The 18,626-nt window shown below is 42.6% G+C and overlaps 2 protein-coding genes across 3 annotated transcripts in view; one reads left to right on the top strand and one right to left on the bottom strand.

Moving 5' to 3' along the window:
• LOC135916131 (vezatin-like) overlaps positions 1–1,177 on the bottom strand; it is a 28,085-nt gene extending 26,908 nt beyond the window's left edge. For both annotated transcript variants that reach the window (XM_065449394.1, XM_065449393.1), the window contains exons 1-3: positions 1,000–1,177; positions 656–799; positions 45–119 (exon numbers count right to left, since the gene is read on the bottom strand). In XM_065449394.1, coding sequence (XP_065305466.1) covers positions 45–119; positions 656–799; positions 1,000–1,032 — 252 coding nt within the window. In that variant the 5' untranslated portion in view covers positions 1,033–1,177. The remainder of the gene's footprint in view (positions 1–44; positions 120–655; positions 800–999) is intronic.
• Positions 1,178–1,354: 177 nt separating this feature from the next.
• Positions 1,355–15,673, top strand: LOC135916132 (translation initiation factor eIF2 assembly protein-like). The gene is made up of 11 exons (XM_065449395.1): positions 1,355–1,689; positions 1,934–2,002; positions 3,607–3,649; positions 5,163–5,198; positions 6,990–7,192; positions 9,096–9,232; positions 9,397–9,519; positions 12,074–12,102; positions 12,278–12,382; positions 14,103–14,237; positions 15,565–15,673. Exons 1-11 carry the CDS (start codon positions 1,616–1,618, stop codon positions 15,616–15,618), a joined length of 1,008 nt encoding a protein of 335 aa, XP_065305467.1. The 5' UTR covers positions 1,355–1,615; the 3' UTR covers positions 15,619–15,673.
• The last annotated feature ends 2,953 nt before the right edge of the window (positions 15,674–18,626 follow it).

An 18,626-nucleotide genomic window follows, 5' to 3' on the forward strand; every position in this document is an offset into this window, starting at 1 on the left:
TGTAGCCAAGAAGATAATATAGCTGAAGAGCAGGCAATACTTACAAAGTTGTGAAATGAGTGTAGCACTGCAGACTTGGCTTTGCACAGCCCACTTGAAAAAAGAGTGAGCACATTTGGCTGAAAGAGAGATGATGCAGTATGTACATGTCTATCCAGCTGAGTGAGAGCCAAACATGCCCTCATATTAGAGTGTGGTGATTAACATGTTGTACTGCTGCTTATCGTACGAACTTATCGAGTTTTAAAACAATAAATTGCTGCTGTCATGGCAGGCCTTCTTACAGAATAAAGTTCAGGAAAACGCATATGCTGCACGTACATGACATTGGCCTGATCTCGACTGACAGCACTCGAAACATACAATGCTAAATTTTGAAAAATTAGACCATGTTCACACGGGGAACTTACGATCTCGATCGGGCTCAATCACGATCGGAAGTATCCATGTGTCTGAGGTCTAACACAGAGACAAAACATCGCCTTGTTAGATGTTACCTTCCCCAGAATCATGAGGTGTCCGGATAACGCGCATTTTATCAAGACAGACTTTTTCGGTGCTAAAGATGTTGCTCCGTACGCCGCGAGTAGAGGCGTTGTTATGAATTTAGAGGATGGAGAAGCCACAGCGGCAAATCACATAATTGCTAGCGTACCATAAATGAGAGTATCTTGGAACGAGGCAGACGACATGTTTTCTCCAAGGTTGGACGTCGATCATCAGAAGACTGCGCGAATGCAACATCCGTGTCAGGAAGCTCGAAGCCGGCCTCGGTGAGGTGAACGTACAACGGCGAATTCTGAAACACAGTGATTGTGATCGACCACGGTCCGCACGAAATAGCAGCGCTCGTTTGGAGTCAAACTTCGATAATCCAAACAAAACGCGGGCGAAAACGTCTGTGTTTGCAACCGCGCAGTGTTTGAGAATCGCGATCGTGTTCCGCGAACGAACTGAAACTCTCTTTGGCATGTTTGACAGGACCATGATCAACTTTACCGGCAGTATGACGCCGTCGTCGTCGGAATCCATCTTCACTCAGCATTCGCTGGAGTCAGCTTTCATGTTTATATTCTTCTAAATTTGGAAACACTTGCGAAACCGAGACTTTAAACGCGAAGTGAAACACGAACAGCCGTTGATGCCGATGCGCCCACGCTTCTGATCGGCAAGGTAACAATCAGAAACAGTTGAGGCTGTTTTGAACAGCTTTGAAATGAAAGTAGAGTGCTTAGTTATTTTTATCTATACGTTTGCACTCAAAATTGATTGCCATGGAAGCTTCTTGAATGCTCTCGAACACGGTGCTATCGGACGTGCTCCAGTGCGAAACTGCGCGTTGCGAGTAAAACCGAGTTGTGGTGGTGTGTTTGTGTTTGTGTTGTGACGCTTTCTGCTTTAGTTACTGCGTTTAGCCGGGCACCGTGTGTGTTCGTGGTGCAGCCACAGTAGTTAGTGTTTACAACTTTACTGTCAAGAGCAACCCTTTCGTGGCGCGCGAGATAGCTTCACCGGAACAAACCTACGTGCAATGAGAGGTTTCACCGACGCTGTCGACTCGCTTGTCTAGCGTGCTTCCCAGTCACCGCGCGAAACATACTAGCAGACAGCGATAATGAAGGTGCAAGATGTACTCAGCTGCAGTTTCTCTTCTTGGTATTGCGTCTTCAAAAATGCTACTATTACGAGGTGAGTCTCGGAAGGCAACTTATTTGTTTTTTATAGTTGCCTTACCCGTACAGGAGTACTGGGTCATCGCTTGGAGGCGTTTGACAGGTTCTAACAAGTGCGGATCAGTCCGCGGTGCTAGCAGTTGAAGGATATGAAATTGCCTCAAGTGACCGTGGTCATATATCCTTGTATGAGCTTATTTTGCTGGGCAATGCCAGTGAGTCGAAACCTGTGTAACCAACGCCGCTATCAATATTTGCAGTGTTTGCATTCCCCTGACGAGCGAGTTCATAAAGTATCTCCTCTCCGACGGTGTGGTGCTTCCAGGAAAGTGAGTATCGGTGCTCAACATTTTAAGCCACTGTTCTACATAAGCTATTTGATGTCTGCTCCTTTTACGCCTGTGTATGCGGCGCAATATATGTAGAGACTATACGCTACGATGACTGTTGTCACCTCTTTTTTTCTGACGTTTTTACGTGAGGTTGTTAGCCAGGTACTACTTGTTTGATGCTTACATTTATGGCATATGTGCTAAATATCAGTAACACTGGAATCTCGCGTATCGTCACTTATTATTATGTACTGTTCATGTGGCGCTGTATATCCAGGAATTTCATTTTCAGGAGATAGTTTTCTTCTAGAAGTTCACATGTGTTCGCTGTCAATTTCCTATCGTACTTTGAACTTGCGGTTAACTGAAAATTTCCTACCGATGTGCCAATAGTTCCGATTAATGCTATGCACTTTCTGAGCCATTTAAAGTAGGTCTGTGTATATATTTCCGAATGAAAATAGAAAACAGAGCTAGACACCTGAGAGGTGGACATAGCAAGATTTTTCACGGGGGTGACTTCGTTCAGTCTATAACTCAGGGACCTCATTCTTTGTGTATAATTTGCATACATCAGCTTTAAATATTGACGAAATTAATTTATTCAAATACACATGTTGACAAGGCTTCACAGATGGAAACGAGGTTTACCATCACATATATGAACCAGGGCTAGGATAATGTAACTGTTCTATTCTGAGGCTTCTCGTTTTTCACACTTCGTTAGTGGTCTGAGCAGCACTCTGTTATCACTAGGATCAGTCGGTTGTGATTGGTGGGTGAGAAGAAAATTATAGAATCAAATGAAAGAAATCGCTATATTTTACTGGTCCGGGACAATTAATCCGCTAGCACACTAAAATTTGACATCTTTAGTTGCTGCTAGTCATTTTTAAAGAAAGAAAGAGGCAGATCCTGATGCTTGTTCAGTATCTACTTTCTCTGTACTCTTGCGAGGCATCCTGAAGCAAAAAGTGCTGCTGCACTCTGGAGAGGAGTTGCAGCATTAGCTAATCATCTCTATTTGTGTTCGTGGTTACTTGAAGTAACCAGGAGACATCTACCACCCGCATTGGTCCTTGTTCAATGCAAGCTCCAGTAATCCTGGTACATGTGCCAGTATATTTAGCCATGAGCAGACATCTGAAAGCACTGAGTATCTGCCTTTCTGTCCGAGCTATGCATGGAACACTGAAGAACCATTTTATCTGCATTCAACGCCTGTAATATAGAGTACTGTTGTTCTATGCGCACACTTTAGCAGCTGAATAGAAAACTACAAACAGCAATAAATGTAGCAGATGTAAATATTTCCTCTTATATGCAACATTGTGTACATCTCATCCGTTGCCTGTGAAAATGAATTCGCCCTGAGTGTTGTAGTTAGAGTCGATGGCTGAATCTGGTCCTTTGCTTGAGAAAATGAATTTACCCGGAGTATTGTAGTTATAGTCGATGACTCATTGTAAATATGCCTTCTACGTTTATAAAACAATTGAAAGAGGTTTGTCTTGCGTCATGTGTGCTACTTCTCCACTGATTCAAAAAGTACTGTAGCTTGTGTAATATTCTCCTCACTTTTCATCTAAAATGTTTTCCAGGGCCCCTTCATCTCAAAAGTATGAGACAGACTCGGAAGATGAGGTGAGAAGCTCACCAGTTTTTGCACACTAGCCCTGCGTCGCTGATACTGAGACCATATCTCCCATTGTTTTCCGGCAATGGCTTGTGCAGTGTTATGTTTTGCTGCCGCACAGCGTAGTAATCGACAGACGTATATTGCAGAGTGCGAGACTTGAATGCATGACAAGAAACTGTGGTTGACACACTTTCTTGTGACACGCTTTGTTAAGCAAGTCTTGCTTTGATGCACTGTAGTGTGTGAAGCTTGACAGATTCCTGGGAATCATTACCTCAACATTAAGGCAGAATTGGAGGCTGCAAACAGCAGTGCCACGTTTACACTAAAGTGGTTATCAGTGTCAACATAGTTAGGTTCACTGCCAGACAAACGCCTCTTACCAAAGATCTCCAGCTAAACCCCTCCTGTGTTAACCGCACTTAAACTACGCTCTCAAATGTTCTAATCCCTTCAGTCCACCTCATTCTCTGCCGTTGTCGACATTGTCTTTCCTCCCTTGGTAACCATGTAATGAGCTGCCGATTGGCTCTTGTATGCATTACACAATGTGCCTATCTTCACATCTTCGTCTCAATCTAAATTTGAAACTCGTCTCAACAAATGCTTTGCAGTTACCCGCTATAGGTATACATACACTGTTAGGCTTGATTGGTGTGTCCCTCTTTTGAAATGTTCCTAGTGAAGGTCCAATGGATAAAGATAATTTTTTAATAGGCCACTCTCATGCCAATCATGCAGGCGCATTCAAATTGTGCACCGCAGTCACAATGTTAGCAGTGGTTGACCAGATCATGTGAAATCTTACAGCTGAATATGCACATTTTTATGTCCATATTTTATGCTCGCATTGTTGTAAAGACTAGCAAATGCTTAAGTAAAAGAATACTCGTGAACAGAAGTGTGTGGCAGGCAGCAGCAAGACTTGGTTAATCTGGCTTATCATTGTACATGTTATTGTCAGCTTTTGCAAAACTTTGGTGCACTTCAGTGATTGAAAACCAAGTAGTGGAAAATATGGTAGAAACTTTCAGCATATTACCGCACTGTTTTTGGACCATGTGTGCACAAATCGCTTTAGTGATGCTGACTGAAGAACAAGTATCGTTTCTCGCAAGTGTTTACATGATGGTACCGCTCATGTGCCTAGTTTGTCAGCAGCAATGCGTATATGCACCACTTTGCATCAGATAGAACTGGTTGCAGTGTGCCACTCAATTTCATTAGTTGCATTGTTGTTTTTCTTGTACCTTTTCACATCCACTCGATGAGATTTTCATGTGGTTGTTTGAATGTATCTGTATCACCGCTTTTTGTGTATTATTCTGCATGAGCCCAAGTCTGAATACTGTGAGAACTGTTTTCATCTTTTGGTTACAAAGGTGTTGATACACAGGCTAGTTTGTGGGCACATGGTACATGTATTTTTGTAGTCTTGCGCATTGCTGGAGCAACATTTTTGATTAAGCACCTGAATATCCGAAAGACTGCATCTTCTGTTTTTTTCCTTGTTCTCAGGTGGACTGGTCCGAAGCTGATGATGATTCCGCAGAGGTAACCATCTTTCACAATCCCCTTGGATTCAGATTTTGCTTATATGTTACTCGATCTGGAAAGTGTTGCCTGTAATTTAGTGAGCAGTGTAAAAGGAACTATTGGAAACGGGGCGTACTGATGAGGGTCAGTGAAAGATGAACACGTTAGGGATAAGTAGGACACATTTTGCTATTTTGTGTAGTGTCAGCATGAGTTCGGTATCTGTGCTTAGAATGGGGTAGCTGAATAAGCAGCAATGTGAAATCACACTGTCATAACTTGTGTCCTATTCGTTTTCTGTTCGCCTTTTGCTTGTCTACAACAGCACATCCACAGCACTTTCTTTTAAAAGAAATTATGAAAGAAAGAAAAGGTTTTCCTAGTGCTGTAGAACTAGTCAAGTATCATGTAGGTCCCACATTCTTTGCCGTCACTTGCCTCACTCAATTTTTTTTTGTTCATGTACGTTCTGGAATATTTTGCTGTCTACAGAATAAGCTGCTGTTTGAAAGTCGAAAATTGTTCTCTATTCTTGTTGGTGCTTACTAAAATTAGCAATATATATAGCAGCACAAGAGCAAGCTAGTCCAGCTTGTTGCCTCCACTACCTTGTGAAGAACAATTTAGGGAGGAATCCCAGGTGTGAGGCAGCTCCATGCTCTTGTTAACATGATGGTAAGGGGATCCCATGAATCAGCTTTTTAGTGGATCCACTGTTTTAAGAATGACTACTGTATGGCTAGGAACTTCTGAATTTGTAAATATGCTGTTCATTGCCGTTCTGGTTGTTTCAAAATATTGTTGAATTCTGCTCGTGCAGTCCCACTATTGTAAATGTGAAACCTAGGTCTATAGTATCTTCCTATGAAAATTACCATCTGTAGTTGTCCTACAATGAATGCAAGAAACAACCGGTAGACAGAAATAGTTTGGAACCAACACAAACTGCAGTTACCAACATGTGGCGCGTGGCGCTTTCTGTTGGGTCATTATATTTCGAATAGTATCACTTAAGTTAGAGTAAGTTAAAGCCCAAGTTTGCCTAGTGATTTATTGCTGCTAACAGAGGAAAGTGTGATTTAGTCAGTCATAAATTGTTAGGTTTCACTTTATTTGTAGTGCTTGTTTACAAGAGTGGGAGCAGACGCTAAAGGCTATGCAGCCTGGCCTCTGCTCATAACGCACTTCGACACACAGGTTGAAGAGCAGAAATATGCAATAATCACATAGCAATCAAAATCAGCAAGTCAATAAATAAATAAAAATCACAATTGCCATACTAAAATACTATACAACACTATGGAGACTGTACAATACTATAGATATATATATTCAAACTACTGTACTATACATACAAGAAGAAAACAGCAATAACCACAAAAATGACATTGTTAAAAGCAGCCTGTAACATTACTGTTCGACCTTGCTTTCATATCAGTACCCCATAATCCCATAATCTTCCACAGACACTTTTTACACCAATTTGTAAACAATTTTGTCATTTAATATATTCATTGCTGCAATTGTAATGTTTTGCTAAATGGTAAAGCAAAGCACATTTAAAACTGCATTGGTGAATTGAGAACTAATAAAAGAAAACATAGCAGAATAACTTGTGACTGTCCTAGTACCATGGGTGGTACATGGGATTCTCTTGCCCCATTCGACACACTATATATGATGCAGCGAGGTTGTAAAAACTAAGTCCTGCATTGGTGAGGGTGGTGCCGCGAGGCTTTCTTTTGAGGCAACCAACTACACTGTAGCACATCCTGTCTAAATAAAGCATTGAAACAAACGTCCTTACAGATCCCCAGCTTCCCAGAGTTGGAAGAAGCAGTGGCCGCCGCCATCAAACGGCTTGGGGGCCGAGTGTTCCCCAAGCTGAACTGGAGCAGCCCCAAGGATGCCACATGGATTGCTACCAACAACAGCCCCTGCTGTACTTGTTTCGCAGACATCTGCCTCCTCCTGAAGAGCTCCGATTTTGTGACGCATGACCTGACACAGCCGTAAGGAACTTCTGTTGGTGTGGTCTCAGAAGGGCCCTGCAGCGCATTTTTTTTATAGCCACTATTTTTGCTTTAGGCCTTTTCTTAGCATGTAAAAGAACAGCGAATGGAATTATGGTAATTCATGCACGCAAACACGGTCGTCGGGTGATGAGTTTTGACCACAATGTTACTTGGATGCGCAAGCCAGATATCTACAAATTGCTCAAAAAAAAAAAATAATAATAATACATTAAGTTACTGACTATCCGGCAAAAAAAGTAAGTAGAGTACTAGTAATTACTTTATTGCAGAAAGTACTGGAGTAGAATAGTAAAATTCATCTAGTTTTTACTATTCTACTATTCTATTTGTAAAAAGTGTCCATGGTAGTTACTTGTTACTTTCAAGTAGCCAGTCTTGTTTTTAGAATAGAATAATAAAGTATGGCATTAAAGAAACGGCAAAGTTGCTATCTAAAGCTTGTCTTTCAGAATTTCAATAGCGCAGCTTGCTCCCACTTTTCACAAGCTAACACTCGCTCAAAGATGGAGCAAATGTAGTTCGGGCTTCCTTTTCGGAATGCAGGCATTTAAGATTTGAAAGTTGTTGCTATGCTTGCTTAGATGTTACAAAGAGCTGGGAAAGTAAGCTTTTTGAAATTTTGCTGCAGCAAATTGGTTTTCTATTAGAGACAAAGTCGTGAAATTTTAGTGGATAAAGTTAAAATTTCCTTTAAAACCTTTCAACAATAGGTTTTTCAGGTTATGCTGCGCAGTCAGACCATTTGTATTCCTTTTCACTGGCCTTTGGTGACTGATTTTCGGGTGCAATTCCTGAACTAGAAAGTTACAACATGGTCAGCAGCCTTTTGCCTTCGTGTTCAACCAGCATTTCTCGGTGCTGGTTTATTACAAAATTGAAGGCAGTGGTTGTCAGACTTGTACCTAAGTTTATTTGTGTTGTACTTAAGTAATTTTTATTTGCAAGAAGCACGATGCAATACGGTGTTGCCGAAAGCAATGTGGCCAGCAACTCGGTACTGCGTTTTGTGGTGACCAGGCTTGAGCTCATACAATTAGCAGCCGATTGGCTCGAATAAGGCAGCAGATCATGATCTTACTCAATCAAATCATTCAAGGTGGGAGGCTTCCCTGCATGGTATTGGGGTATGGTATGGCATCAGTGTAGAGCATGGCAGTGGTACATGGTATTGGTACATTTTTACAAATTTTTATGCTCGCAGGTTGGCAGCTATGTTGTTCAGTCACACTGCTAAGAACTTTGCAATGCTTGTATTATGCCAAAGGGTCACTTAGTTGTAGACAAAATTTTCGCTAGGTATTCACTCACGTTCACACTCGTGTCCGCTCACTGACTATGAGTGGGTATGCCGACTTATGGCATCTGTGCATGTATTCCAGAGGCCATAGCTAGTGGACGAAGGCGACATTGTGTGCATAGCAAAGAAGTGGTTGCCTTTTAAATGATGGCAGGGTCCACTGTGAGATTATGCAAAAAGGAGGTGAGGCGTGCAGACAGGACACAAGAGTAGAGAAGTGGACAAAACGAATGCTGTGTTGTCACTCTTATGTTCTCACTCTTTTTTGCATAATGAATCCTTACCAACTAGCTCAGCTTTCTGTCGTTCTAAGCTCCGCTGTGAGAGCCTGCTGCTGTCTCGATCAATCAAGCCACAGAGCTTGATTGGGGGTATCTCTGAACACTGTACTTTTTTCTGTTCTCGGAACTTATTCTGTTCTACGCTTATGTGTTCTTTTTTTCATTTTTGTTTTCATTTATGAAACCCCTTGTCAGGGTAAAGGTGAAGCTTTGGTCACATTGGAACGTTAAACCTGTCCCTTTGGTGGGTTGACATTGTTAGCATCTGTTGCTTCTGATGTGGTCATTTTGTTATGCTCAGATTTAAAGCCTGCACAGATTGGAACAAAGGCACGGACACCAGCAACCTTTTCCAGTATGAGCTCATCCTCAGGAAATGGGTGGAAATCGACCCAAGCACCGAGTTTCGATGCTTTGTGAAGGACTCCGTCCTAATTGGCAAGTCTTTTTCTGCTTGCTAACTATTTCGCTGGTCGCTCTTTTTGTGGAAAATTGCATGCTAGAGGAAAAGAAAATCTCACAATATATGTTCGAAATAATTGCTCAATTGCTACCAAAAGGGAGTGGCATACCTTTCACAGTCATCCATCTTTCATTTTCAGGCATTTCACAACGGGACTACACACACTACTACTATCACATTGAGGAACAAGAGGCCAACATCGTTCAGGATATAATGTCATTCTTTCATGAGAGAATCAAGTCCAAGTTTGTCTCTTCCTCATGTAAGTGTCTTGCTCTTCTTGGATACCTCTTCTTGACAAAAGCTTACAGGCCGCGTTGCCTGGGACAGCCAGGCTGACAGACTGTTCAAGGAAGTTCTTGAGGTATGCCACAAGTTACAACGCCCTGTGGAATAATAATAATTAAAAAAAAAGAACTGTCATACTTGCCATCTGAGAGGTCTCGAGTGTTTGAAGCGCCATGGCAACGCACCACACAGTCGAAGTGCACACATGGTTAATGCGCAGAGTAGAACGTATATTTTGGCAAAGGCTGTACGCCGGTAAGCAAAAGTAGGCTGGCAGTTATGTAAAAGAAAAGAAAGAGTTTCTTGACAACTCGGACTATCAAGCTTGAACTAATCAATGCACTGTCACTTTTGGAATGCAAAGTCTGAACTGCAGCTTTCAGTTTCAGGTTACATGCCAAGGCATCGAGGAATTTTAAAATTTTTCACAGAAACCCTAGCTCACTCAATTTCATCATGGGTTTATACTGGACACCACTGCTATATTTCATCAACTGATGGCATTTTTCTCACAAGGCTCTATAAACTGTAGAACTGATATGGGGATGAACTCATGGTGCACGTAATATGCGATGAATTTGTTAGCACTATCTCTCGTTTTACGTGGTGCTGAAATAGTTGTCATATGAGAGCGAATCGCAAAGTCTTTGCCCTTATTTTTCTTAGCCAAATTATGGCTGTAAATGCAAAGTCAACATATCCATTCTTAGTGGTGGACCTGTAGATGTAGCCTACTATATGTGTTTACGTGATGCAGTTGTGTAAACACAAGTAAACGCAGATCTACAACAGGAACTTGTATCAGAAATGTTGCGAGGAGAGGAGATGCAGCGACTTCCGACGCCACGCGACGAGCGAACCCAACTATTCTTCCAATGTCAAAATTTGCCGAGCCGCCGTCAGAGGCACTCGCTGTAGTCGCAGACACTGCGCGTGTTTGGCATGAATGTTCGGGATCGAAGAAATGGGTGGAGAGGCGACGTCCATCACAGAGTCAGCAAGTTGCACGAGAGTCGCCAAAGATAGAGCAGCTGCAGTGGCGAGCACCATGTGTATGGTGGGAGACAGGCGCTGCAAGAAGAGTTCTAGGAATAGGACGTGATTGAAAGAGGCAGCGTTATCACCGAGGGGCTGCTGAAGACTGTGCAAGAGCTGCGAAGGCTTGCGGTCGCCTAGTTCTTCAGCTGAGAGTGTCTGCTGGAGTCGTTACCTTTTCGACGACGAGGTATGCTTCAAGAGCTCAGCCAACAAAATGTCATAGAGGTTTGTCTCGGGCAGAGTAAGAATGAGGTCTCGGATTTCCCTGGCAATCTCTTAATGAAGCGCAGACACAATTTGGTGAAATTTGGAAGTCTGCGATGTTATCCTGGCCATCACGAACTGGCTGCTGACTTGCGATAGCCAGAGGGAGGGGTCAGCTGGCCAGAATTTAAGAAGACGAAACAAAGAAGCGGAGACTGCTTGAGACGCTGCAGGGTGAGAGGAGGCTTGTGTGGAATTGACGGTGGATTCCATTCTCGCTGTAGTCAGCAAATAGTGGCAAAGTTTCAAAAGTGCGTGGTTGCCAATATTGTGGATGCAGCGTGAATGTGTTTACATGATGCAGTTGCATGAACACAAGTAAACACAGATCTACAACGAGAACTTGTTGTATCAGAAATGTTGTGAGGCGAGAAGAAGCAGCGACTTCTGGTGCTACTCAACTCTTCTTCCAAGGTCAAAACTTGTTGGGCCGCTGTCAAAGGCGGTGGTTGTAGTCACGGACACTGCGCGTGTTCGGCACGAACGTGGGGAAACGCAGACGGCAGCAGTAGCTCTGTCTTACCTTTCGGTGCGTTGCATTGTTGGTGTTGGTACAGACCTTTCTTGGACCAGCCCAGCCTTATCTGTCAGTTGTTGAAGATAGCAGTTGTGCTTCATACGTCGACTGCTGGCCTATGGGACCTCCTTCTGCATACTATGTACTTGTAATTGTGACTGCATGCGAGCAACGAAGTGTGATTTGTTTTCTATGGAGCAAGAGACAAACACGCATTGTAACCCTCAGGGAAATGCAGCCCATGTATGGGGAAAGGTGTCTCACTTTGAGAAGTGTGAGGTGGTGGTGTTGTGAATTCGCAAAAGACCGTGAAGATTTGCGTGACAGTGAGCGTTCAGGGAGGCTGCATGCATCGCTGACAGACGACAACATAGCACAGGGGCATCTCAAATTTAGTGCTGCAATGAGACATGTCTAAACCGGCGGGGAGATATGTGGAAAAATAGTGTAAGGTGCATACAATAGTACATATTTTTGTAATTACCTGCATGTACCTTACTTTGGCTAACAGAAATTAGGGGCAAAGGCTTTCTGATTTGCCCTCACATATATCTCACTGTATCTCATATATCTTTGTCATCCATGCTGATTATGACAATCTCTTGTGTATTCACATTGTTTTGCAGTCTTCAGCAGTGTATTTGATCATGCATTGACCCTCACTATTTGTAAAGGAAAATTGTTTGTTTTGTCCTTATATTTTTTTCAGATGTGTTCGATGTATACAGAAAGAGAAAGGTAAGAAATATTGCTGAACATTTTTTGGAGCTTGTGGTACATGTAATTAAATAAAAATTGACTTGTCCAGCTTTTTAAGCCTGATATTATGGCAAGCATGTCAATATGCAACAAATATTTCTGTATGTCAGTACGAAACCTTATTTAGTCTGTCCCATGGGCCCCCTTGCCTCAGGATACCGTAAAGCTCCTCGACTTCAATCCATTTGGGATGCACACTGACTCCCTCTTGTTTGACTGGGAAGAGCTCGAAAATGTCAAGGTGGATCAATCTGCTGGGGTAAGTACAGTTCGTTCACATCAGTACGTTGTTTATTCTCCCTTATCCTAACCACTGCAACCGATCATACTTTCTTAAACTAATCATCGCAGTCGGAAAGCTTTAATTGAAATCTATGTACTGCCGAAGAATGGGATCAACTTTCTATTTGCAGTTATGTAAATGAGGGGCTGTTACTACGTAATAGTAACTTCATACTCTCCAAAATCATGTGACTTATTTGTGAATACAGATATGCTGTGATAACTTACGTGTAGTATCACATAAACCCTTGCTTAATATAATTACTATATTGTTACAATTGTATTCTAACAATCTCACAAATAGCTGCAAGCTGGCTCTTGCATGCTTTGGTCGCTCAAACAGTTCTCTCTTCTTTTTATGTTCTCGGAACATTCGCGTTAGCTGATGCCTTGTAAACGAACACTTATAATTTCTACAGAACATGATTTCAGGGTGCTAAGAAGACGCATGCAAGGGAAAAATGCACACACATGCAGAGCGCAAACTGCCAACTGATTTGCTGAAATAGAAGATAGGGCATGGTGCAATAAATCAGTTGGTAGTTGGCGCTCTGTGTGTCTGGGTGTTTTCCCCTTAAATCTCTTTTTAGTGCCCTAAAATCATGTTTTCCAAATTGCACCAACTTGCCCAAGAAGTTCTATTATTCTACAGGAAATATTTTTGATCGTTAAAGAATTTTAGTGACAGGTGGCTGTCAAACTACACCACGTATAGAAATCAACCACGGAGAATTTATACATTGCTGTCTGAAGTAATCACACATAATATGTTTTGGTAGAGCATTGCACACATCACGCAGAGGTTGTGGCTGCAGCTTCTATCTTATTCAAGTTTATATTTTTTTACCACTTTCACCTCGCTTTTAGTTTAACAAAAGCACAACATTATTGCAAATTTAACCCTTTTCCATATTAAAATCCACATCTCATATAAAAAACTTTCTCTTGTGCTTTCCTCTGCTTCGTTGTCTGTAGGCTTCATATAGTCATACTAAAAATTTAGACACCTGGTTTCCCTGTTCCTCCTCACCCACATGTTGTGATTTATTTATTTATTTTTTGCTGACATTACATTTAACGCACTTAAAGCTCACATCTGTTGTCGGTGATGTATTCCTCAGCACGAAAAGTGTTTTAAAGAGTTAATGTTGGCCTGTGCAGACGGAAATTGACAGTGCTGCAAGTGCAATATGTGCTCACATGCAACTATGGTCACAGCTAGACATGGCTGAGCTGTTTGTTGGTTTTCTTCACCAAGTTGTTTTCACTTCAGAATTTAGGGGGGAACATAGACACAGGCAAAACCTAATTATACTTTCGGGAATTTTTTTTTGTTTAGCCTTAGGTGTATAAAACAAACCCTTTAATGACGTCACATACAAATACCCCAGAAAATGTTTATTTTCTATTTAAATTTGCGACATACATTGAGAATAAGCATAATCAACGAAACTAAAAAAAAGATATGCTGTGGAAACATTTTCAGCAATAGGGAAAACTGGAGAACTAAAAGGGGGCTTCACTACAAGACACATATCGCTTCATTTGAAATGTTTACAGAAAGCTCTCATCATATTTGCATGCGTTTGATTTGCTTTAGGTCACATGTGTGACCCTACTGTAGCTGGCAACACATGTCAGCAAATAGTTAATTATTGCATGACACTACAGTTGTATTACTTCCGATTTGCTTTCAGTTGCCAATATTTAGATACATGAAGGAAAATAGGGGTGTACAGCCCAGTCCTTACCGTCACTACGCCCTGCCTCGGGACGTCGTGGACCTGTGTGCCGGTGAAGATGCGCAAAAGCTCATTGATCTCATGAAGCTGGTAAGAATCATCAGTGCAGTCATAGTGCACTAACTCATCACAGCACTCTATATTCAATGCTGTTTGCCTTGTCCATTTGGTCAGCCACTGGCGAAGAAATGCAGCACATTCAGCTAAAGCTTTTGTTTCCCGTGGGCTGGTGTCGTAGTAATGAGCTGAAATTATGCTGTCCTGGTGTTTGGTCAACTAATGCTTTATGACCAATCATTCAGAATTTGTTTTTTTCATGCTTTCAGGCTATTGTGCTAGTCAGCAAAAGTAATAATAAATAAGGACTACAGTTGAAAGCCCCATTGTAAGAAGTTGATAAAAGTCTCGCATTATTGTATTTGCACTTATAAAGCATAACTATAAATATAATATCCTGACAAGTAATGGGGGGGATCTTGGACTTGGAAAATACATGTATGTAATAGTATGACTGTTTCTCAAAATAGCGATGTGTCATGTGTAGAATTGCCTGTGCATTACACATCCTTATCTGGTTGCCTCTTTACTTTGTGCACATACCATATTGCTTTTATCTTAGACTTGCTTTTTCTTGTGTGACAACTATTCTTATATTACGATGCATATCTACTGTTGCATTATGCACAATGTTCTGGGGAAGTGAAATGTGTGTGCATGAATTGCTGTCTTTGTAGAAATTATTTAACAAGTGCTTGAAAGCGTTATATGTGGGCAACATCTTAAAGTATGTGATTTAATTATGGGCAACATTAACTGTTAATGCAACTGCTCGAAAGAGACAGCTCCACTGGAAACTGGGTTGTGATATTGCACGGTCACACAAATTTGGTGTAATTTTTTTCTCCAGCATTATGACAGTCATCTATTGTTAACCATATTAGCAACTAAACAAATAAAATGTGCTGAGGCCCGCAGATGGGGAGGGGGAGGGGACTTGTTGCCTCATGTGTCATGCAACAACGCTGTAACAGCAGATGCGTGCACATTAGGGTAGTGGATCGGGCTATAGGACGGTCCTTGCACCAATGCTTCCTTGGAAACTATGCACCATCGCCTCAATTACTCTTTGTTGGTTCAGGTTGTGCTCACTTTGTTTCCAGGCCCACAACACGTGCAGTTGAGGGTTTGCCTTTGCAGCAAAGCTCACTTGCCTGGTGGCTCAACTCGCAGTAGTTGGAAGTGCGAAATCGGGAGAAACAAAATATATTTCGTCCTTGCTAACCATTTCAGTAATAAAACAACTTGCTTTAATGTGGTATACATTTGTAGTATATGGAACTAGGTTTTGGTTTATAGACACCCTGTGCAAAACAAGAATTTTCTGTTTCCGATTACATAATTACTATTCCTCTTACAGAAACGAGGAGAGGATTCAACCGACGAAGATGACTGCAACCAGGGCACAAGTTGACAAAGCTGCCACTTAACATGAGAGTATATTCGCGAAAATAAACTTTACATATTTATTCTTCCTGTTTTAATGCGATTAGCATTCTTAGGATATTCCACACACTTTCCAGTGTCTGTCTGTCTGCCTACCTGTCGGTCTTTGTCTCTAACCGCTTTCTTCGCAACTTGGTTCACTGGGTAGTCAATGGTCTAATGGGTAGAGTACAGGGCTGCTTTGCTGAAGGAACCGTGTTTGATACCAACTGTCAGACAAACTTGAATCACTGGTTATGCAACACTCGCTATGTGGCGCTCTTAAATGAACCTCTTCAACGCCAACTTTGGTCCCCGGGTATGTGCTAATCTTCAGTGAACCTCTTTGATGCCAACTGGAGTAACTGGGTGTGTGGCACTAAATATGTGCTACTCTTCAATGAAAAAAAAAAAATCTACGGGCAGGGATGAATCAAAGCTGGTCATATATATTCCAACAATCTTGTCCGAATATATATTCACACATGCGCAGTGCCCGGACTTCGTGGCGGCACTGCTGGATGACACAGCGTGCCCACAGGGAAGTATACGAGAGAAAACCTGCTGCGCTTGCCATGGTTGCTCAGTGGCTATGGTGTTGGGCTGCTGAGCAGAAGGTCGCGGGATCGAATCCAGGCCACGGCGGCTGCATTTCAATGGGGGCAAAATGCAAAAACATCCGTGTACTTAGGTTTAGGTACACGTTAAAGAACCCCAGGTGGTCGAAATTTCCGGAGTCATTCACTACGGCGTGCTTCATGATCAGAAAGGGATTTTGGCACGTAAAATCCCATAATTTAATTTTTTTTAAGCCCTGCTGCGTGTGCGCCTGACACGTGAAGCGTCTCTGCAGCGGTAATACAGTGTCGCTACATTGCTTCAATGCTAATCGCATTAATATCAACATTCATCCTGAGAGGGGTTCCGTTAGATTCGTTGTTGTGAAAAAAAAATTCTCAGGCGATTACGATACTCCCTAATGCGAAATTTGAGTGCAGCTCTATATATGCGTTTTCATTTCGCAATACACATTGGCTGGCGCACGCAATCTGTCTCGTTCGGCGCGTTGCAAATGGCGCAAAGTGCGGCGCGACTGCTTCACTACACTGTAAGAAACGTTTACACCCTTTGAGCCGTATCTTGCCACACAACAATAAACGTCATCTGTCATGTCCGCATTTCTTTAACGCTGCGAGCCCGGCACTTCACTGTAACGAACGGCATGCGCGATACCAGCGTGACATTGCATTGCCAACAGGAAAATAGTGGGCGTGGCGTTTTCAAGAAAAGAAACGCAAGCAAGGCAGATGATGATTGTTGTGTGGCAGATATGCACCCCAAAGGGGGGGGGGGGTTGTAAACGTTTTTCAGAGTGTAATCTGGAGATCGCGAGAGCCAGCGCGTAGGTGACGCGCGTTAGCGCGATCCACCGCAGCAGCAGCCGCCGGCAGGCCTTCCAGACGACGCGTGCTACTCTGGCGCCATCTTGTAGTCATCGTCGCCGCACTACGATTCTCTTCTCACGCTTTCGCCATACCCTCCTCCGCTTTCCGCCGCATGGTTCCGCTGCACCCTCCTCTCAGCTTTACTCCTCGCGTATTTCATCCCCCACTGCGCTCTGCGTTCGCTTTCATCTTTCGCTGCGCTCGTTCGCTCGTTTACGCCGACGCTCGCCGCATGAATGGGCGCCTAGAAGCTGCGATCTAAAATCTGATGCAGGGCCATATATCAAGTGCGAGACCACTTTTACTTCAGTACTGTTCTCCTTATGCCATACGTCCCTTAATTTTCCTAGCCTGGCTTCGTGAGAGCGAATGACAAAGGGCACAACGAATGGAAATTGTAAGATATTGTTACAAAGTACGATCCGAAAAGTAACTTAAGCACAACAGTTTCCCGTGGCGACCTCAGCATTATTGTCGTGCTTTGCTTGGTCAAACCACTCAGTGCGTGTTAATCTTTAAAAGTTCATACGATTTCGTCCGGGCTGTTTTGTTCCCGCTGAGCTTGCCCATTACGCCATTCATGAGGAAAAAGTTAACTTGAAGGACATTTTGACTACGAATATTCACGTTAGAAGTAAACTCGTAAACTTTCCTCTCAACACTACATGACACCGGAGCCCTACTGAGGTTTAATGTGGAGCGTTTGACCTGTTACACAATTTGGTTGGAATTGATTGATTGACTGACTGACTGATGTTCTTGACAGGGAATAAGAAGCAAGTAGAATTCGTGATATTACAAGGAATACACAGTTCTGTAAACTGGATGTAAAGAAATGTCGTCCTTCTAGTCACGTTTTTTATGACGCACGAAAGAACACCCAAACGACGATGTCGACGCCAAATCGTCGATCGTCGAGCGCTCTGGCGCCACTCCCCCGAGCACTCAAAAGAGCGCATTAGTACTGCGGTCATAACAGAGGTGGCGCCACCAGTCCTTGTCCGTATTCGCGTTTACTCTACAAGGCGCAACTCTTTTTTTTAATTTTTTTTTTTTGCACGGCAAAATGTGACCAGTGTGCAGTGAACCGCGCGGGAAGGGCGCGAATAAGGATACTGAACGCATTGTTCTGAGCTTTGACCAGTTAGGCTAACCCATATTAGTGACCACAGGCCTCCCAGCTGCGTTGGGTTTCGCGGGCTCTTTTTGAATTGTCGAGACCTGCGCTGCAATGTAGACCGAGCGGCACCTTGAATGATAGATAGAAAAGAGCAGCGTCCGACAGATATATTTCCTTCGTTCTTTGTTGCTTTTACTAGAACCTGGTTATTGTTGTGTCTGTGCGCTACGGAAAATTTAGGATAATTTTAATCATCATACATCATAGGCTAAGTCAGTTTTTTTTTCGTTTTCTTTCGTTATTTCAACCCTCTCGATATATACATGTTTTGCTCTGCTGGAAAAGTATCGCGTTTGGTCGCTACATTTCCGGAAATTTTCAGTTTGAGAAACTATGCTGATGCTCTTTCTGACAATCGAATCAACGTATCCC

The sequence above is a fragment of the Dermacentor albipictus genome, chromosome 5 (genome assembly GCF_038994185.2).
Source record: "Dermacentor albipictus isolate Rhodes 1998 colony chromosome 5, USDA_Dalb.pri_finalv2, whole genome shotgun sequence".
Lineage (NCBI taxonomy): Eukaryota > Metazoa > Arthropoda > Arachnida > Ixodida > Ixodidae > Dermacentor > Dermacentor albipictus.

Coding starts and splice junctions, on each gene's coding strand:
- LOC135916132 (XM_065449395.1), top strand. CDS start 1,616: ATGAAGGTGCAAGATGTACTCAGCTGCAGTTTCTCTTCTTGGTATTGC. Junction 3,650..5,162: donor AGACAGACTCGGAAGATGAG/GTGAGAAGCTCA, acceptor CCTTGTTCTCAG/GTGGACTGGTCCGAAGCTGA. Junction 12,383..14,102: donor AGGTGGATCAATCTGCTGGG/GTAAGTACAGTT, acceptor ATTTGCTTTCAG/TTGCCAATATTTAGATACAT.